Source organism: Microtus pennsylvanicus, chromosome 2 (genome assembly GCF_037038515.1).
Source record: "Microtus pennsylvanicus isolate mMicPen1 chromosome 2, mMicPen1.hap1, whole genome shotgun sequence".
In the NCBI taxonomy this organism is placed as follows: Eukaryota; Metazoa; Chordata; class Mammalia; order Rodentia; family Cricetidae; genus Microtus; species Microtus pennsylvanicus.
Window position 1 is genome coordinate 49501988 of NC_134580.1, and position 18900 is coordinate 49520887.

At 40.3% G+C, this 18900-nt stretch overlaps 1 protein-coding gene across 4 annotated transcripts in view; it reads right to left on the reverse strand.

Annotated features, from left to right (window-relative positions):
• Window positions 1-18900, reverse strand: part of Col14a1 (collagen type XIV alpha 1 chain) — a 180742-nt gene that overhangs the window by 65414 nt on the left and 96428 nt on the right. For all 4 annotated transcript variants that reach the window (XM_075961001.1, XM_075961003.1, XM_075961002.1 and 1 more), the window contains exons 24-30: window positions 13371-13517; window positions 9289-9345; window positions 4050-4189; window positions 3264-3387; window positions 2801-2944; window positions 1774-1938; window positions 1143-1181 (exon numbers count right to left, since the gene is read on the reverse strand). In XM_075961001.1, coding sequence (XP_075817116.1) covers window positions 1143-1181; window positions 1774-1938; window positions 2801-2944; window positions 3264-3387; window positions 4050-4189; window positions 9289-9345; window positions 13371-13517 — 816 coding nt within the window. The remainder of the gene's footprint in view (window positions 1-1142; window positions 1182-1773; window positions 1939-2800; window positions 2945-3263; window positions 3388-4049; window positions 4190-9288; window positions 9346-13370; window positions 13518-18900) is intronic.

Consider the following 18900-nt stretch of genomic DNA (forward strand, 5'->3'; position numbering starts at 1 on the left):
ACAGAGGTTAGGTGTAGAGCAAGGGACTAAAGAAACAGATCTCCCTAGGAAGGGAGAATAAGATAGTTGGATGGATGAGGAGGACAGAAGTGGGAGGACTGAACGGGGAAGCAGAGGGAAGAAGGGAGCAGAGGAGTTGGATACAGAGAGGAACAGCTACCAGTGAGGATCACTGGAGGAGTCATATGGAAACGTCAAGCAGTAGAAGCTTCTTGTGTGGGGGGTGGGACAATTGTCTGTATTCTTTCAATTATATGTTAAATAAACACTGATTGGTCAGTAGCCAATGGAATCTCACTGGAGACACCCTTGGTTTTGTTAATTTGCATACTCTGTCATTTGGTTAGTTTGGATAAAGGTTTGTCTATTTTGTTGATTTTCTCAGAGAACCAACTCTTTGTCTCATTGATTCTTTGTATTGTTTTCTTTGTTTCTATTTTGTTGATTTCAGCTCTCAATTTGATTATTTCCTATCCTTTTGTGTGAGTTTGCTTCATTTTGTTCTATAGCTTCCAGGTGTTCTGTTAACTCACTAGGGTGGCCTTTTTCCAACTTCTTTATGTAGTCATTTAGGCTACGAACTTCCCTCTTAATATTGCTTTTATTGTTTCCCATAAGTTTGGGTATGTTGTGTGGTCATTTTCATTGAATTTTAGTCACTGGAGACACTCTTAAGGCCAGTCCCCATGTTCAATAGCAGATGCCAAATCATATGTCTTGTCAGGGATTTCCTCCCCCCCCCCCAAAAAAAACAATAATAACAACAAAAAAAATCTTACAAGTCCTTTGCATTTATATTAAGCTATATTAAGACTTCTGTTTTTGTGGGATTCCTGTGTATACAAACGTGTGTGTCTCTGTCTGCGCCTATATGTGCCTCTTTTTCTCATGTTTGTTTTGTCCTATTTGTTCTTATTTGTTTGTTGTTGTTATATCTTATTTTATTTTAGTATTGTTCTTTAGATACCTATTTGTTCCCTAACAAGAGACAGACACAGTGTGGGTTTCCGATGAAAGGGGAGGAGGGAGGATCTCGGAGAAGTTGGAGAAGGGGAAGCTATTATCAGAATATGATAATATTCAGTATATGAAAAAGTTTACTTTCAATAAAGGAAAATAGGAAACATTGTGACAGTGCATACCTGCGAGGTCAATTCCGTCCTTGTGCACCATTGGGCAGGCTGGAAAACAAGGCAAGGTGGGTGAAAGCCTGGCTCATGTATCTCTCAAGCATATGGTTTCACTGCGAAATTAACACGACCTTCCCTAAGCGTCCCACAGCTGAATCTAATACGCTGTGGCTGTGGTTACCTAATATTCCACTCAGACTCAAGGGCCACACCTTCCAAACCACTCTCCATTAAATCAAGGATTGTCACTTGAAAACACAAGTAGAGAGATGTTTTGATTAAGACATCTTTGAAAATGATTTCCTACCTTTTGTTTGTTTTAAGACAGGGTCTCACTATATAACCTTATCTGATACTAAGTATTCCAAATTGGCCTCAGACTTGGGGCCATCACCCTGTCCCACACCCCTGTGTTTAATACAAATTGTCATCAATTTGGGAAGATCTTTATCAACATAAACCTCTAAAGGGAGGTGAAAAGACATTTACCTCATATGCTCAAAATTATAGGACTTGACACCTGCATGATAAATAGCCCTGGGAGCCAATAGCGCTTCCTCAGCTCTGGGACTCCTTATTGAACCAGCATTAGCTAATTCAGATTCTAAATAACACCCAGGAATACAAGCTCTAAAGAACTAACTTGCTGATGCGGTTTCACAGACAAAAGTAATTAATTCATCTTCAATTTTCTTGAAGGCATCGAAATCATCCACGAAGAAGACATGGCGTGTGCTGGGTTTGCTGCCAATCCGAACCAACTCTGAGTAATCAGCATCGGCCACACCAATGGCAAAGATGTTGTAACCTAGGAGCGACAGCGAGCAGCCTTTTGATTACTTTAAGCTTCACAAAACACCAACAAGGCAAGATGCTGGATGCCCAGATTTCCAAAATGTGCTCCTTTAAGAAGCTCATTAGGAGTGGCTAATTCATTTCATACCATTCAGCAGAATTCTTCATGTGTGTATTTCATTATCTGAGAATTACTCCATCGTCCGCTGAAGAAACTTTTCCATTTAAAAAAAATAAATAAACTCAACAAACCAAGAGCCTTAACTGGTGCATAAGTCAGAAAGGTTCCCATTTGAGCAACATATTTAGAGTTGCATATTTTTATTAGTTATTCTGACATCTGAGGCATGAGATGCTATTTAAACAGTCATGGTTTGGTTTTGGTTTGCCGTTGTTGTTGGGATTTTTTTTCCCTTCAGAAGTACAACTGGAGTTCTAGCAGCCTAAATTGGGTCACAATTTCCAGATTGAATCTAGAATATGTCAAATTCACAGTAAACATAAATCATCATACATATTTCATATAACTGACTCTCCGCAGCCATCCTGCAAGAATCCTTATTTTGCAGATCAGGAGACAGGGGACTTTCTATAATGAGCCCCTTCCTCTCCTTGGCCCTTCAGAGGGAGGGGTCCTTCCAATAGTATGAATAGTAGCGTGAATCAATACTGGAGTTCCTTAGACAGGGAGCCCTGCCATAACGAATCATACATTGCTCTCCAATAAAAACATGTAATCACAGAACTGTGAATGTACGCAATTTCTAAAATAAAAACATATAACCCACTGGGGGATATTTAATTAAGCCGATAGGAATGTGTGCTTGGTGCCAACATTGTTCTCAATAGCCATGAGGGTGCATATAGGAAATTACCATCGGCCTGCATCTCCCTGGAGATTTTGTTGACATCATCTTGTGATCTTCCATCAGTGATAACCACGATAACCTTCGGAATGCCTCTCCTCGTACCTGACTCCGCAGTGAACAAGGTATCGCGAACGTACTTGATAGCTTTTCCTGAAACAAAGAACCAACAGTTCCGTTTCACTCCTCATGTGCTTTCATGGACAGAAAAGGGCGGGACAGAGATGTTACATCGGTGAAAAATCCTTGTGTCTTGGGAACGGAGGCTGTCACGCAAGGGGAAAGAACCTGTGAGGTATGTGTAAGGCCCTGGATTCCATACTCTTCACCAAAAGAAACAAACATGCCTCGTAACAAAAGTCATTTCTAATGATTACAGTGAGCTTTGTTTGGCCGGTGTTTGTCTCTTTGGGTCTTACCGTGAGCTTTCGCTGGCTATTATTACATAAATGTTTGTCTGCTTGGGTCTTACCTGTTTTAGTATTTCCTCCTTTGTAGGAAATGTGTCTGATTGCGTCAAGAAGTGTCTCTTTGGTTTTGTAAGCATCGAGTTTGAATTCTGTTCTGGGGTCATCAGTGAACTGAACCATTGCCACCTGGAGACACATGAAATCAAGTAACAGGGTGAAGATCAAAAGCCAACAGCTAAAGCCAAGTATATTCTATTTCAAAATCTGGGCTCTCCCTCATTGCTGCATATATTTTTCATACCTTAATTTCCTACAGTTTACTTCTATTCCTGAGGCACTATGGGACAGTTTTGAGTTGATTGCTTCCCTTTTTTGGGGTAGGGGAGACAATGAGCTATGAATAGCTGCTGGATGAATGAAATAGTTTCATATTCTCCATGATCCTTAGAAACGTGTGACCATGGCCTGGTCTGACTTTCAAGACTTCCGTGCCCTTCAGTGCAGGGAGAATAGGATGTGTAAAGGAAATTCTCTGCCTTAATATAAAATAAATGCTACCTAATAGCCTTCCTACCATCTTTAATTTGCTACTCTCAACAGCTCTTGCAGGGACATCTAACTTTTGGATGTTGCACCATAGCAATCTTGGATACAGGTATCCATGGGCAACAAGTTGGACACACCTATAAAGATTAGCATCCCCTCATCACAGTATTTTGACTACATCCCCTGACAAGTAGCCACAGTAAGAGACTAAGAAATAACTCCTGGATGCATAGGATAATGTAATGTTTGTCTGGGTAACCTTAGCTGATGGGATAATGTAATGATTGGCTGGTTAACCTCACCTGAGTTCCATCTGCACCAATCTTGTCCAGGGCTCCCACGGTGCTGTACAGAAAATTGATGATCTTATTGAAATTGTCATCGCCAATACTCCAGGATCCATCCACCATGAACACTAGGTCTGCCTTGGCTGCTTTACATACTGAAGACCAAGAATATGTTTTGAGTCAGAGGGAAGAGGAAAATAACATCTTTATCAAGCCAGAAGACAAGTAGCAGATACCTTCCAGTCACTAAAGCGCTTTCCAAAAGGAAAAGCTTAAGCTATTAAGATTCCCCATCCAGGCTCCTAAAACTTTATCGCCATTTAATGCCCTTTGATGCCATTTGAGACTGAAAAGCTTCTGCTGAGCATGTGGGAACAGGGAGGAGAATCAAACCAGCCATCATGGCAAGGAATGAAAATGAGGAATGGGAGACATGGAGGTGAAAGGGACGCAGAGACAGAAGCAAGCAGCAAGCACTGGCCAATGGCCGCAGACGGGAAAGAAGTCTATGCTATTGTACTGTATACTCTGTCATCTGCATGTGGAGTCTGAATCAATACCAGAGGAGTAGAGTTGGGGAGGAAGCCATGCGATATGATGCAATCAGAGAAACTACAATTTGGGCTGGGGATGTGGTGCCGCCATAGCTAGAGTGCCCACCCAGGATGCCCCAAACCTTCAGTTTGATCCCACTGCACAAAACTGAGCATGGTGGCCCATGCCTATATACCTGGCATTGAAAAAGTAGAGGCAGGAGGTTTACAAGGTCGTGGTCACTCTTGACTAATGACAAGTTTGATGTCAGCCTAAGCTACATGAGACACTGTCTTTTTAAAAATCTGTAGTTCATTGGCAATAAGCCCAAGCAAATTTTAATTACTGCATTACTCAAAAATTCTTCCTATGTTCTTTTACCATCCACTGCCACGTGCCAAAAAAGGTGCAATAATACTAGTAGATTGACGCCATCATCAGCAGTTACTATGGATACCATAAAAGGCCATACAGTACTATATCAAAGCTCTTCTCCATTGAAAGCCACCTTTCAAAGTCCTCTCTGAGCTGTTTCTCATGATCCAGTCCTCTTTCTCTCCGTAAGTGTGGATCACCATGATTAACTATGTTTTATAATGAAGTACACAATTTGCTCTTCAGTAAAATATTTTCATCTTAGTTCAGTTGCATACAAATATTCTATGAGATAATTCACCTTTCTCCCTTCTTAGAATCAACAGCCTGGATACGACTGTAGCAACTTCACCCCTGTCTGCTGGGTGAAGATAAATTATCTTCAGTGAGGTCACACTCGAAGACAGTGAGGATCTGGCAAGCTTGCTCTCATGATCTCTGTGACTTACACAATTTTATAGATTCATAATCTGGCTTTAAAGTTGAAAAGACTTATAAGTCTTCTAATTATAATAAGGAAAGTAAACAACATCCTATGTTTCCAAGGAAAGATGAAATAAACATTGTTTCATCTTCAAAATAAAAGCAAAATTCATTTTAAATTTTACTAGTGAAACATTTGCTTAGATTAAAAGAAAATTCATCAACATGCATGAAGAAATTATATTTAGGATATACAACTGTGTTTTTAATTTTCTTCTTTAATCCTTTTTTTCTAATTTTAAAGACTTACCTAATAAGTATCCAGTATAACTTTGATAATTAAAAAAACCTATACTCTAGGTTTTCAAATAAAAAGCCCAGGGCTAGACGTGGGATACCTCTTCTCATGTTGTTGGCCAAGGGTGTCCTAGAAATCTCCAAAACAACACAGGCTATTCCTGTTGCTCTTGGCTGCCCACCAGAACATGACAGTAAGACCCTATTGCTGAAGACACCACACCCTTTGGCCACAGGACACGGAGAAATCATATTTGTACTGCCAGGAAGCTTCCGCCCTGTTGGTTAGCATTCACAGTACCAGAAGGTGCTATGTGGGCCTGCATTAGAGAAAGGTCGTCAACATTTTTACCCAGCTGGGAATACTATGTACCATAACATATGTGTATGCATGAGCTCATCCGTGTGTCTGTGCATGCAGGCATTTGGAGGCCTGAGGTGGATGCAGGTGTTTTCTTCAATGGCTCTCCGCCTACAGGGTAGCACCTGGAGCTGGAACTTGACCTTTTTGTTAGACTTGCTGAACTACAAGCTCGAACAATCTGCCCTAGGTTCCAGACATCTTATCAAGGTCCAAACTCAAACTCAAGCCTTCCATGGTAAAGCAGTGAGATCTTTACCAACTGATGTTGCGGGAGGTCCTGAGGGTTGGGGGAGGAATTTTATAAGCTCAGGGATCATTTTGAAAAAAAAAAAAGAGGGATGATGGGATAATAGATTTGTAATTGTGAGTTACTGTTTCTAGACAAATATATTGGTATCGATTCTTGTATATTGATACAAAGTTAAATTATATTGACTATTGTATGCATGCATGTTTCTACCTCTGTTTAAAATATTTTTTATGTATTGACATATATTGTATTGATATATATTGTATATATTTACCATATTGCAGTGTACATTTCTACCTCTGATTAAGATACTTATATATTGTTTGTGTATTGATATATATTTACCATACTGCAATGTATATTTGTACATTGTTTATATTTGGAGGTCATTGTCCTCATTTGTTTCATAGTCATTTATTGTCTTAGTCTTTAAGTTAGATAGATATTGAGAATTATATAGATTAATAGTCATCTAAGTTTGTCATTTATAATTAGACTAATCAGGTTCTTTAGATATATAGAGATTATACTCAGTATAGATAGATAGTCTTCAACCTCTTCAAAGAGCTGTAGAAAATGGCCTTTAATCTAACTCAGAGTTTTGTGGTAGTGAGACACAATTGCTCCTGGCAACACCGCTCTATTCCCGAGAGAATATTGAGCACCAAAGACACTCCACCTGGAGCCTTTCTTTTTGGCAGAACTGGCCTTTGGGCAAAGAAATGCCCATACCTCAACTACTGACAGAGATACAGAGCATGCATCAATGGATAAAACAGGACTGTCATATCCTGCCAAGACAGGGTAACATAGTTTTGAAAAGTTGCTTGTCTTTGAAAATGGTATGTCAATTATGTTAGGCCTTAGCCAAAGTTGGTTGCTTCAACGTTGCTAACGTGACTTTGGGTGATTGCCCAGTTGTCTCTGTGATTTGTTGCATGTTTTGGAAGTTGTTTTACTGAACTTCCTAATTACCCAGGTAACATTATTTCCCTTCTCAGATCTTCGATAGGGTTGAAGACTATATAAATGTAGTTACTTTTTTCTCATGACTTGGCCAAGTTATTTATTATACAAGACCTAAGCTAGTTAGAATAGGATATTTGTACTTATTGTATATAATTTCATAGTAGGTTTAGAACTCTCTTACTTAAACAAAAGGGGGAGGTGTTGCGGGAGGTCCTTCCACTCCTCCAGCCAATAGCCGCTGAGATACCAGCCCATTGGGGCATGGTCTCTCTCCCTTTAAAAAAGCGGCTACTTCCCTTCTCGCTCTTTTTGCTTCCTGCTCCGGTTCTGGCGACTAGACTCCTTCCTGATTGCGCAGAGGGCTGTTGTCTGGGACGGTTATCTGTAAGTATTTTCCCCTTTAAATAAATACCACCCTATTAACCATAATTCCAAACTGGTGTGGCATTGTTTATGACTTACGCCTTCAAACTGAGCCACCTCCCTGTCCAAAGTTATCTTTCCTAAGCAACAATTTTATTAGATCATCCTTCCCTTAAGGGATCTTCCTGTGCACCATACTTTTGAAGGATAAATCCTTTATGTTGTGACACGATTCTCTTTGTAACTCTATCTTTACTCTCGTCTGTGTTTCTCATTAAACATTGATGGTTCTCTAAACACAACACTGTGGTTTTAAACACAACATGGACCAGATCACTCTATGACACTGAGCACTATTTATTCTGTTATTTATCTCTCAAGTGTAGTGGCATTTCACTTGCATTTTAATAAATAAAGCTTGCCTGAAGATCAGAGTGTAAAACAGCCCCACTGGTCAGCCTTACAGACCAAGCAGTTGTAACATACACCTTTACTCCCAGTAGCCATACTAGTTGCTATAGAAACCGGGAGGTGCATTCATTTTATCCCAGTGGTGCACGCCTTTAATCCCAGCCTTAGAAAGGATTGTAAAACAGGAGGAGACAGCTCACAGTTTCAGTTTCATTCTGAGATTCTTGGAGGCAGGATCGCCTTTTTGGACTGAGGTCGAGGTAAGAGGCAGTGGCTGAGTCCTTTGCTTTTCTGGTTTTCATGTTGAACCCAATATCTCTCTGAGTTTTTAGTAATCATGCTTCACTGAAGCTTGTTCAGAGATAGATGAAATTCCTCCCAACCAACCAACGGATCATTAATTCACTCTCTGGCTATCAGAATCCAGTGTCTCCTTTAGAACTCATGCCATTGACAGCATTAGCTAGCTGCCTTAGTGTACATTTCTCTTATAATACTGAAAGTAAAGAGAAAGCAACAGCCATGTGCTATGATGGTATTCCTCATGCCCAACATGAGCACTTTGAAAATAAATAGTAGAGGTAATAAATGCTTGCTAATGGGATAAAAAGTTATTGAGCACTACGTTGTTTAGAGGCTTAAATAGTTACCATGGCAACTCCAGCTGTTGAGATGAGAAAAGAACCTGGAGAGGCACTTGGGGGGTAAATTGGAGACCATTCCCCTTGAATTCACAATTATACACTAGCTTTTCACTTGCACTATGTAAGTATGTAACTATTCTTCCTTGCTGAACAGTCTTTATTCTGAGATTTTTCAATGAAATCAACATTAATCAATTCTGGAAGAAAAATCCATTTTGTGTATATAATTTATTATTAAGTGGGTTTGTTTTCATTGTCGAGGGTTTGAAACACATGAATGTATGTTAAGAAAAAGAGTAGGTAAGACAACAAATATTGTGTATAAATACTTTGGTTTTTTCTAAAATTAATATTATTTTTTAATGGTGTGTGTTTATTTGTACATGTGAGTGAGATATCCCAGGAAGCCAGGGGCTTTGGAGCACCCTGGAGCTGGAGTTATAGGGTTGAGAGCTGCTTCATGGAGGTGCTGGGAACCAAACTCGAGTCCTCTGCAAAAGCAATGTGTGTTCTTTACTGCTGAGCCGTCTCTCCAGCACCCGCTTTGGTTTTTCCCCTGAATGAATGACTAAAAGCAGCAGACATCTAGGATGGAGAATCACACTGCCCCTACTGTTCTCTTACCTTCCTTTGCTGGTGGAATGGTTGGAGCAAACGTTGGCGGCTCTGTGGGAAGTGATTCTGTGTAGGAAAAGGACAAAGAGCGCCCATTAGTGACCTCATCACAGAGAAGAGAGGAAAGTAATATAGAAAATCTTTTATTCAAGGTTATCAATGATGTTGATAACTGGCTTCTTGAAGAATTTTATGACTGCTATAAACTAGTCACAGCCTGTGAAAAGTGGCTTTATCCATCCTTTCTTTACACACCAAAGGCTTGAAGTGCCATTCCGCCCCCATTCAGTCTGCCCAGCAGGAGTCGATGTAATCAAACTGCCAACTATAAAGTGGTTCTGATGCTGATTTAAGGCAGAAATCCTAGCCTTCATTTGAGATGTAGGTTCTGGCTGTTTTCACATACACAGTGAACTTCATTTCCATTCTGTCTCCCTAACCACTGACCATCAATCCTTGATCCCTGACACTTCTAACCCTTCCCATCCTGTGTCCCCAAGGAGACCAGCTACGAATGAAATGTGATTCACTCTATTCTGTTCAGTGTGCATCTGAAAAAAAAAAGTCTTTCAGTTCTGAGGCCCAAGAATAAATACTTCATGTGTTCAGATAGTTTCAACCTACACCGTGAAGATGACCTGAGGAAACTTAGGAAGAAGAGTGGCAAAGGACCACGGAGTTGTAGGACCATTAGGCAAAGATAAAGTAATATTTTATTTTTCATTTTCATTAAGACCTGACACTGAAGATTTAGGGGGAAATAAACAGAAACACCTTACTCTCCCAGTTTAATATGTGGGAAGTCCCTCTACTAATAATGGCCATTCACAAAGGGGAAGTTCAACTTCAAGCGGCCAACAGCTGGAAGAGTTCGAGCTCTGACAGATGTTACAAAGAGAATTCTGTCATTAGAAGCGATGAGTTTTGTAGTCTCTTCTAATCTGGGGCTCAGTAAAATTAAATTATCTAAGAGGCATGAGTCAACGCGAGAGTATGAGGTAACTGTACATTACTAATAAAGAAAAAAAATCCATGAACTAATGTTTATGTGAAACAAAGCAAGTCATAGGACAGGAGCCCATTTGTGGGCAAAGACCAAAGCGTTTTGTGGAAGAAACGACAGTGGTAGAAACATATCTTTCTAGAAGACAGAATGAAGGAAGACACTTTGCGTGTTGCTGCTGTTTTGTTGTGGATACATGAATCACTGTTGTTTCGAATTCTTTGAGAATTCTAAAATTAAAAAGGAGAGAGAGAAGAGAGAGGGAGGGTTTTTAATACTAAACTATGATTGCAAAACTTTCATTAGATCACTATATAAGCCAGGCTTCGGAAGCCTGGCTTAGGACTCTAAATAACTTGAGAACCACGGGTCTTCTTTACTACTAAGCATTTTCTCTCATATAGAAGGTTGAGTCATATCCCCAGTGTCATAAGTAAACTCAGAATCAAATCAAGAGGCAGTTTGTTTGGACAGAACTTCTGGCCAAAGAATCTCTTGGGTATGAAGAGCACACACCCGGGTGCCATGTGTGTATCCTCTTTACGTGGCACACAGATGGTCCCTGTCTTCAGCCATACGAGGGGCTGCCACAGAGCCAACAAACTGTCCTGATCTGCATTGCCTCAGAAAGTTGAACTAGAGCCAGGGGATGGAAGCTACAAGAAGACAGATGTTTTCCACATCAGGGAAGTATTTACATCAAACTAAGAGATCCCAATTGGGATTAACCCTGGGTTGGTAGCTAACAGTTGTTGAAATTAAGGTTAGGGATTGCTAAAGTAGACCAGAGGTCACAAACTCAACCATTTTTAACAGTCAGACAATCACTGAATTTGAACAAAGAACTCAGCCTATGAGCCTGGGAACACAGCAATCAACAGCTTTGAGCAGGTTGGCACCAGGAAAGTGCATGGACTATATCTGAAAGATGTCCAAAGTTTTCAAAATGTATTTTTTTAAAAAAATTAAAGTAAAGGTCCAGAGAAAGCACATGATAGTGAGATCCAGCTCCTCTTTGGCTCTAAATTGTGACTCCCTAGAAGACAATCGTGAAGATAGAAGTTTGTGTCCAATAAAACACAAGTTGAAAGCTCAAAGGTATTAAATCTCTCCTGCCGATATTGGTGATAGGAAAATAGATATTTAATTTTACTGAAGAGTAAAAAGAGCCTCAGATGTGTTAACCACCCAAGACAATGATAGTAGAAAGTGATCTCACAGAGATCTAAAAATACATCCAAGTCATGTATACCAAAGACCTGTTAATGTCAAAAAATAGATGATGCATATCCATAAAGCAGAATTCTTTTCTCTTTTTTAATTGTTTTTAATTTTCTTTGCTCTCATCCCTTCCTTTCCCCTCCCCTTCTACCCTTTTCCATGGTTTTACTCTTTTTTTTCTTCTGTGTAGTACTCCATTGTGTAAATATACCATGTTTTTCTTGTCTATTCATCAGTCAAGGGGCATTTAAGTTGTTTCCAGGTTCTGGTTATTTCAAATAATGCTGCTATAAACATAGGTTGAGCACATGTCCTTGTGTTATGATAAATATCTTGTGTATATACCAAAAAGTGGTATTGCTGGGTCTAGAGGTAGGTTGCTTTCTAATTTTTTGAAAAATCGCCATACTGATATCCAAAGAGACTGTACCAGTTTGCACTCCCACCAGCAATGCAGAAGTGTTCCTTTTTCCCCACAGCCTCTCCAGCATTAGTTGTCATCAGTGTACAAAACAGAATGCTAATCAACAATAAGAAAATCAAACACTGGATACACTTGAAGTCCTTGGTAAATTTCAAAGACATGCAGCAGATACAGAAGATTGTTGTATATTTTTATTCATATGAAGTGTCCAGGAAAGGGAAATACAAAATAAAGGGCATTACATGGGGTTCCATATGGGTGGAAAGGAAAGAGGTTATGGATAATATGTTTTTGAGTTGATGGAAATGCATTAAGATGGGAAAGTAGTGATGTCTAAATGATTCTTCAAATGTACTCAAAATAACTGAGTTTCTACATGAAATGGCTCTTAGAGTTTATGATATATAAATTATATGTCAGAACATATATACATATGTTAAATATATTTATTGTGAAATACATTTTCTATATTAAAACTTTAGATGATTTTCCTTATTATATTTTAACCAATTTTGTAACAAAGCATCTCATTGCGTAGTAATGGCCAGCCTCTAACTCACAGAGATCCCCCTGCCTCTGCCTCCTTAGTGCTGCAATTAAAGGCATGAATTATTTTCTATCTGCTTATCAGGTGTGTTTTAACGGAATATGTTAATTATGATTTCTTTCTCCATGGTTCTGGAAGCTAGAAGATCTATACAAGTTTTTAGTTCTCCGTAAATGCCATGCAGAACCAGAAGGAAATCCCACCACCCACCACCTATTCAGAAGTTCATCCTCAGGAACTTAAATTTAAATTAGAGATATTGAGCTAGGCACATAAACACCACTGCCCTCAACCTGCTACTATTAAATCTACTTTATCCATTTTAATGGCTGTGGCCTTCAGGTCAGGAACTTCGGATTAAAAGCCAACCCAAGAAGCTGATACCGTCCATTCCTTGGAACATGTAAAATGTACTTTGTTTTAACTTTATACTTTGCTCTTCCATTCCATGCATCAGAGCTGGGCTTCAACTTGAAAAACAGCACAAGGACCTCCAGTTAAGGAGGCCATAACTCGAGGGTCAGCTGGTTGGAACATGTTGGCTCTGAGCCTGCCCTCATTGCTGTGGTAAAATAGCATTGTCCTCAAACTCAGTTTCACACACCACATTCCATGAATGCTTCTTATGCATTTGGGTCATAATGTAAATCATTGTTTCGAGTCTTTTGCCGTCAGATGGCCTTGTGGTCTCTTGTGCAACATATAGAGAATGGAAAAGTATAGGGACACTGCAAAGAATTTGGGGTGGATTAAAGAAGAAAAAGTGCATTCCCCATACCCCTGGGCAGCAATAGCTACTGCTTTCTTAAATAGAGGGAAGAGGCAGAGCCATATCAATGTGCTATTTGCTCATAGTGAGGGGCAAATAGCACATAATCAGAAGACATTTGACTTACGTGTTCTTTGCATGATGCTCACACTTGGTCCCTCGATCTCCTGGAGCTTCGTGTAAACACTGATTTTATAGTCTGAATCTGGCTGAAGTCCATAGAAGCAATGCCTGTTTACACCTCCCCCCAAGGTAGATTCTTGTGCTTGTGTATCTACAATCAAAGAGAAACAGAACACACATATATGACAGGAAAAACACACAGTCATTATTTTAATTATTGGCTTCCAAAATGCATAATAGGAATAGTCTCCGTCAAGTAACCCCAGCATTTACATTCATTTGCAGTACTGTCTCTCCAGATAAAGGTTTTATAAATCTACTTAATTTTTTCCTGTTAAACATTACATTTAATATGGACAAAAATAAGGCTTATCATTTTAAAAATCGCCAAGTTCAAGCCTTTATTAGAAGAAGAATTATATGCATGCATCTTAACTCATCTGTGGCACTAAATTCTCTTTTATTCGACTTTATTCACCATAACATAGTCACATGGCCACAAAATGACACAGAAGGACAGATCTTTAACCCCTTGCAACTTAGTATCATCTAAGACACTGTAATTGGAATCTGTTCTCAAAGAAACATGCACAAAGGCTTAGGGAACTATCAGAACAATGTAGGACAATGTATGAGTTCCAGAGAGCCCGCTCTCTTCTCTGTCACCCTTGGTTTTTTGTTTATTTGTTTGTTTGTTTGTTTTTATTAATATTTTAATGGTGGGTTTCATCACAGCATTTCCATGCATGTTTCATTAAATTTATTTTAAGTAATTCCCCTTCTCTATTGTCCTTCCCTGTCCTCCTCCTTGTGGTCCCCTTTGTCTCCTCAGATAGACCCCACTTTGCTTCCACGGCACATGTGTTCCATCCTCCCCTTTCTCCCCCTTGTTCCCGCGGAAGACCTCTTCCTCCTCCCTTAGTACCCCTCACCCAGACCCCCAGCTCATTATGTAGCTGAAAGCAACCTTGAATTTCTGATCCTCTACCTCCACCTTCTGAGTGCTGGGGTGACAGATGTGAGCAACCATGCCATTTTATGGGGTGCTAAGGATTGAACCCTGGGCCTTGTGCAGACAACATTCCTCCAGTCTTGATGTTTAGCTGACACCTGTGTCATGTCTGTCATCTCATGTCAATCATGTCATGTCACATCTCTCCTGTCTTATCTACCATGAAGGAGACTCAGCAAGCTTAGAAGGCCATTTCTAAACTCCCTAACGGCACAATGAAACCCCTTTCTATTCTTTCAGTGTGGGCATGATGTTTAAGTGGTTTAAGGCCACAGAGACAGGAGTACTGTCTCCCAGTCACTGGTTCTCAGGCCCTTTTGGTCCAAGGGTCTGTGTGGCCTACATCAACTGCACATCATCGCATCTTCTGTCTTCACTGCGTTGAAGACACAAAGAAGGGTGGAAGAGTAATTATTGGTCCCCTTCTCTTTCCCCGCGAATTCAGAATAAAATCGCTACACTTCTCTGGAAGAATTAGTGCTGGCCCTAGGGTCTGGAACGAGAGGAGGTGGATTCACCATCTGCATCATTTATTGACAGCCTGTTTTATTCCAGGTTCCTTGATTGCTCTTCAGCGATAAGCCCCACCACAAATGACAGCTGCCAAAACACTGAATGAATGTTTACCATGTGCCAAGAACTAGCATAAAGATTTTATGTCTATTAATCCACTCTAATCTTACACCATTTGTCGTTATTCCCAATCTGAAGACAAGAAACTGGAGGCCAGAAACATTAACAAGTTACTACAGTCCCTAGCTACTCTAAATTCAGATCATAGAACTGTCCATTACTACATCATAAAACAATGCAAACTAAAGACTCAGGACTTCAAAATGAGCAGTCTGAACGTGGTGTATGCTCATTAGCTAGAGACCAGGTGAGGGGTCCTCGTAAGTACATGCTGGCTTTTGTTGGTTTTAAATTACTGAGAAGTTTCAGAATTAGGAATATCATTTATTTTTTGCCGTAAAGGATATCAGGCTGGAATGAAGAATTAGCATTACTACAAAAAGGACAACTATTAAAATTTCCCTCTAGGGGCCAGCAAGATGATTCAGTGGGTAAAGGTGTTTACCACCAAGTCCAAGGACTTGAGTTAGAGCCTTGGAGCCTACATGGTAGAAGAACGAACCCAGCTGCCACAAACGGTCCTCCACACTTGCTGTGGCATGCACGCACTCCCCCCTCCCCCATCACCAAATACCCAAATAAAATGTAACTTTCAAAACTTGCCTTGGGATTAATTCTAGATTCGTTTCCATAAATCATGTCCTTTGTTTTTCCTGAAGATTTTTTTTTTAATTTGTGAGTATGTCTATGAAAGGGCATATCTCATTTTTGTGTGGGTACTGGAAGAGGCCTGAAGAAGGTATTGGATCCCTAAGAGCTGGAGTTATAAGAAGCCATTAGCTACCCAACAAGTGTCCTGAAAACTAGCTCGGGCCCTCTGCAAGAGCAGCAAGCGCTCTTAATGGCTGAGCCATCCCTCCAACTCAAATTGCATATGCTTCAAAAAAGTCTTACAGCTGCTCATTGTTAGAAATTCAGAAACTGCTGTCAAAGGCTTCATGGATTCAATTGACACATTACACATTTTGTTTAATGGTTAATAGAAACCATCTACTTCTCCAAATACATCACTTCAGAAGTCTAGTTTAAAAAACAACATATACAAAATAGAAAAATAGATGAATTAATTATTAAGTGAAAACATCAGGGAATTTTTGTCTCTTGAAAAACATGACATCTAGATATTAGCTTTGACTTTATATTTCAATCTGTATCAATATTTATGTATCATATAAACATTTTGAATTTTAGCTATGGAAAAATCTTGGCTTTTAAATTAAAGTTATTTGAAATTCATTTTTTCTTTTTTTTTTTTTTTTGCTTTTTCGAGACAGGGTTTCTCTGTGGCTTTGGAGCCTGTCCTGGAACTAGCTCTGTAGACCAGGCTGGTCTCGAACTCACAGAGATCCACCTGCCTCTGCCTCCCGAGTGCTGGGATTAAAGGCGTGCGCCACCATCGCCCGGCTTGAAATTCATTTTTCAATTCTGTAAATATCAAAGAATTTCAGAAGTGAACTTTACAAAGTAATATTTGTTAATATATCTGCACTGGGCTGAGATATAACCTAGGGCTTCTCCAGCTTGAGTGAGGCCAAGGGTTGACCAGCATTACAAAAAAGAAAGTCAAGTATATTTGCTCACAATTAAATACGCCCTATCTTAGTTATTTCTCACACATCATATGTGCTGCTGAAGTGAAAAGCATTGTTACTGGGCCAGCAAGATGGCACCGCTGGATAAGATGCCTTGCCCAGCGCACCTGCTGACCTGACTTTGATCCCTAGAACTCACTGAAAACTCCACAAAGCTGTCCTCTGACCTCCACATGGCCTGCCCCTGTGACAATAACACTAAATTTAAAAGCTGTGACCATTTTATGAGATTATACTTTACTGTGAAAGAAACAGACTTTGGAAACCCAGTGCTTGGCTTTGCTAGTCAAGTTCACTCTGGGGTTCCAAGGCTCAGAAACCCTCAATAACTGTTTCTCTCTGTAAGCACCCTTTGCAACCGCCTGGAGGCCTCGGTAAGTTGCCCATACAGAAGCATTTCCTGATCCGACACATGGAGTAGAAAGGTCTATGATCACAAGAGCTCTCCGTGGACTCTCCAGGGAATGGTCTCTAGAAATGCTCTGTCTCTGCCATTTCCCATTTATCATGGATATCTGTGTACTTTAAAGACCCTTGAAAATGGAATATTAATAAGCTTTACTGAAAAAATAATAAATCCATAAAAGTGGAAAATTGGAGTGGGCACATTAAAATTAATGGCAAATAGTATTAGTTTGACTCCCAACACTAACGAAGAGGGGCTCCGTGAGTCGGGATGTACGCATGTTGCTTTTGGCATGTGCCATTCAAGTCTAATGGCTTTGCCTTAAAGAAAAACAAGATAAGAGTGATTGCATGGTGACTAATTCTTTCAATCCCTCTGCCCACAGGAGAAAGTTAATTTAGTTTGATTTTCTGGAACAGGATAAAATGTTCCGTCTTTGCGTATTTATTTCTAAGAAGCAAGATAATCTAAATTCTCTGGATTGTTATCATGTTGGTAATGACGTCACCATCTTGACTCCCCCATCCAATCCCCCAAAATGCCTTGAGAGGCTGCTGATAACCATATGTAGAGAGACTATGAGGGACCAGGACAAGGATCATGTGAGAATATTATGACATAAAATTTTATGGCATACTTTCTTTTCCTGGGTTTCTCAAATACCTGACCTCCAATACCGTGCTTCTGCGTCCGACAGTTTGATTTTGCAGTGGGTTCTGTGTACATTTCTTTTGAACGTAGGTCTTTGGTGAGGTAGATAGCTACTCCGATACACTGCAATCCTCTCTCCCAAATAAAGACACTACCACAAAGTTGGCATCTGAATGCCTAAAAGGAGAGAAGGGGGGAGGTGCACCCTCTGAACTCTTTCCTAGATGGTCTACAGGAATGTTCTACATATTAGGGAGAACACACAGCATTGGGCCTTTGGCAGGAACACAGAAATGCTGCATCCCACCTTGGCTGCCACGTCAGCCTGAAAACAGATGGGGAAGAAGGGCAACTGGGATGTCATGTGGGCGCTCACAGGTGACTGAGTTGCCAATTCAAAGTCCCTCACTTTGATCTATGTCAGAATTAGCCAAAGCCCATGCCTGAATTTGGCAAATGGATAACTGACAAGTTTCATTTCAGTCTCTTCCCCAGAGGGGCCTTGTCCTGCTGGTGATCTCCCCCCTCCTAGCCATAAAAATGTCAAAACGTTCACACAAGCACATGTCTTTTGCCTGCCAGCCTTGAATGGCATCCTTCTTTCTTTTGATCCCTCCCCTCCCCTCTTCGTAATTATAATCTGGACAGCATTAAATACCACCCTGATATTCCTGGCCATTGCCACCAGACACAGTTAGTGAAAGCGACCAGGTCCAACCAGTCTGTTTATTTCATCCCTGTGCACTCAATGACAGATTTAGGGGCATGTGATCAAACCAGACCAGGATGACTCAGTTTCTGGACTTGTGTTGGAAATATTGGGAAAGAAAATTCCCTTTTCACCACGCCTGTGAAGCTAGGAGCTGGAAGGATGTCACTCTGGGTGCGACTGGAGCCCACTCACAGAGCAGGGCAGAGAATTCAAAAGCAGACTAGAGCAAGGCTCCATCTCAAGGACTCTTTTCAAACACCGGATCCAGATGTGCCCTGAAGCCAGACTCTCCCAGCCCCTCTACTGATTAGTCAATAAACTGACCCTTTGTTTATCTCCCTTTCTTTAGGTGTCTGTAAGTATAATAAACTAGTTTGAATGGTGCCACCTGGAGGGTTTGCTTATACTTGGAAATGGGTGGGTAATTGTCACTGTTAATGATTTCAAATAAGGGCATTCTGGAGAAATCGAAGCTTAGAGTTAGCTGACAGGAAGCTGAAACATCTCTACTGATGTCACGCCAGAATA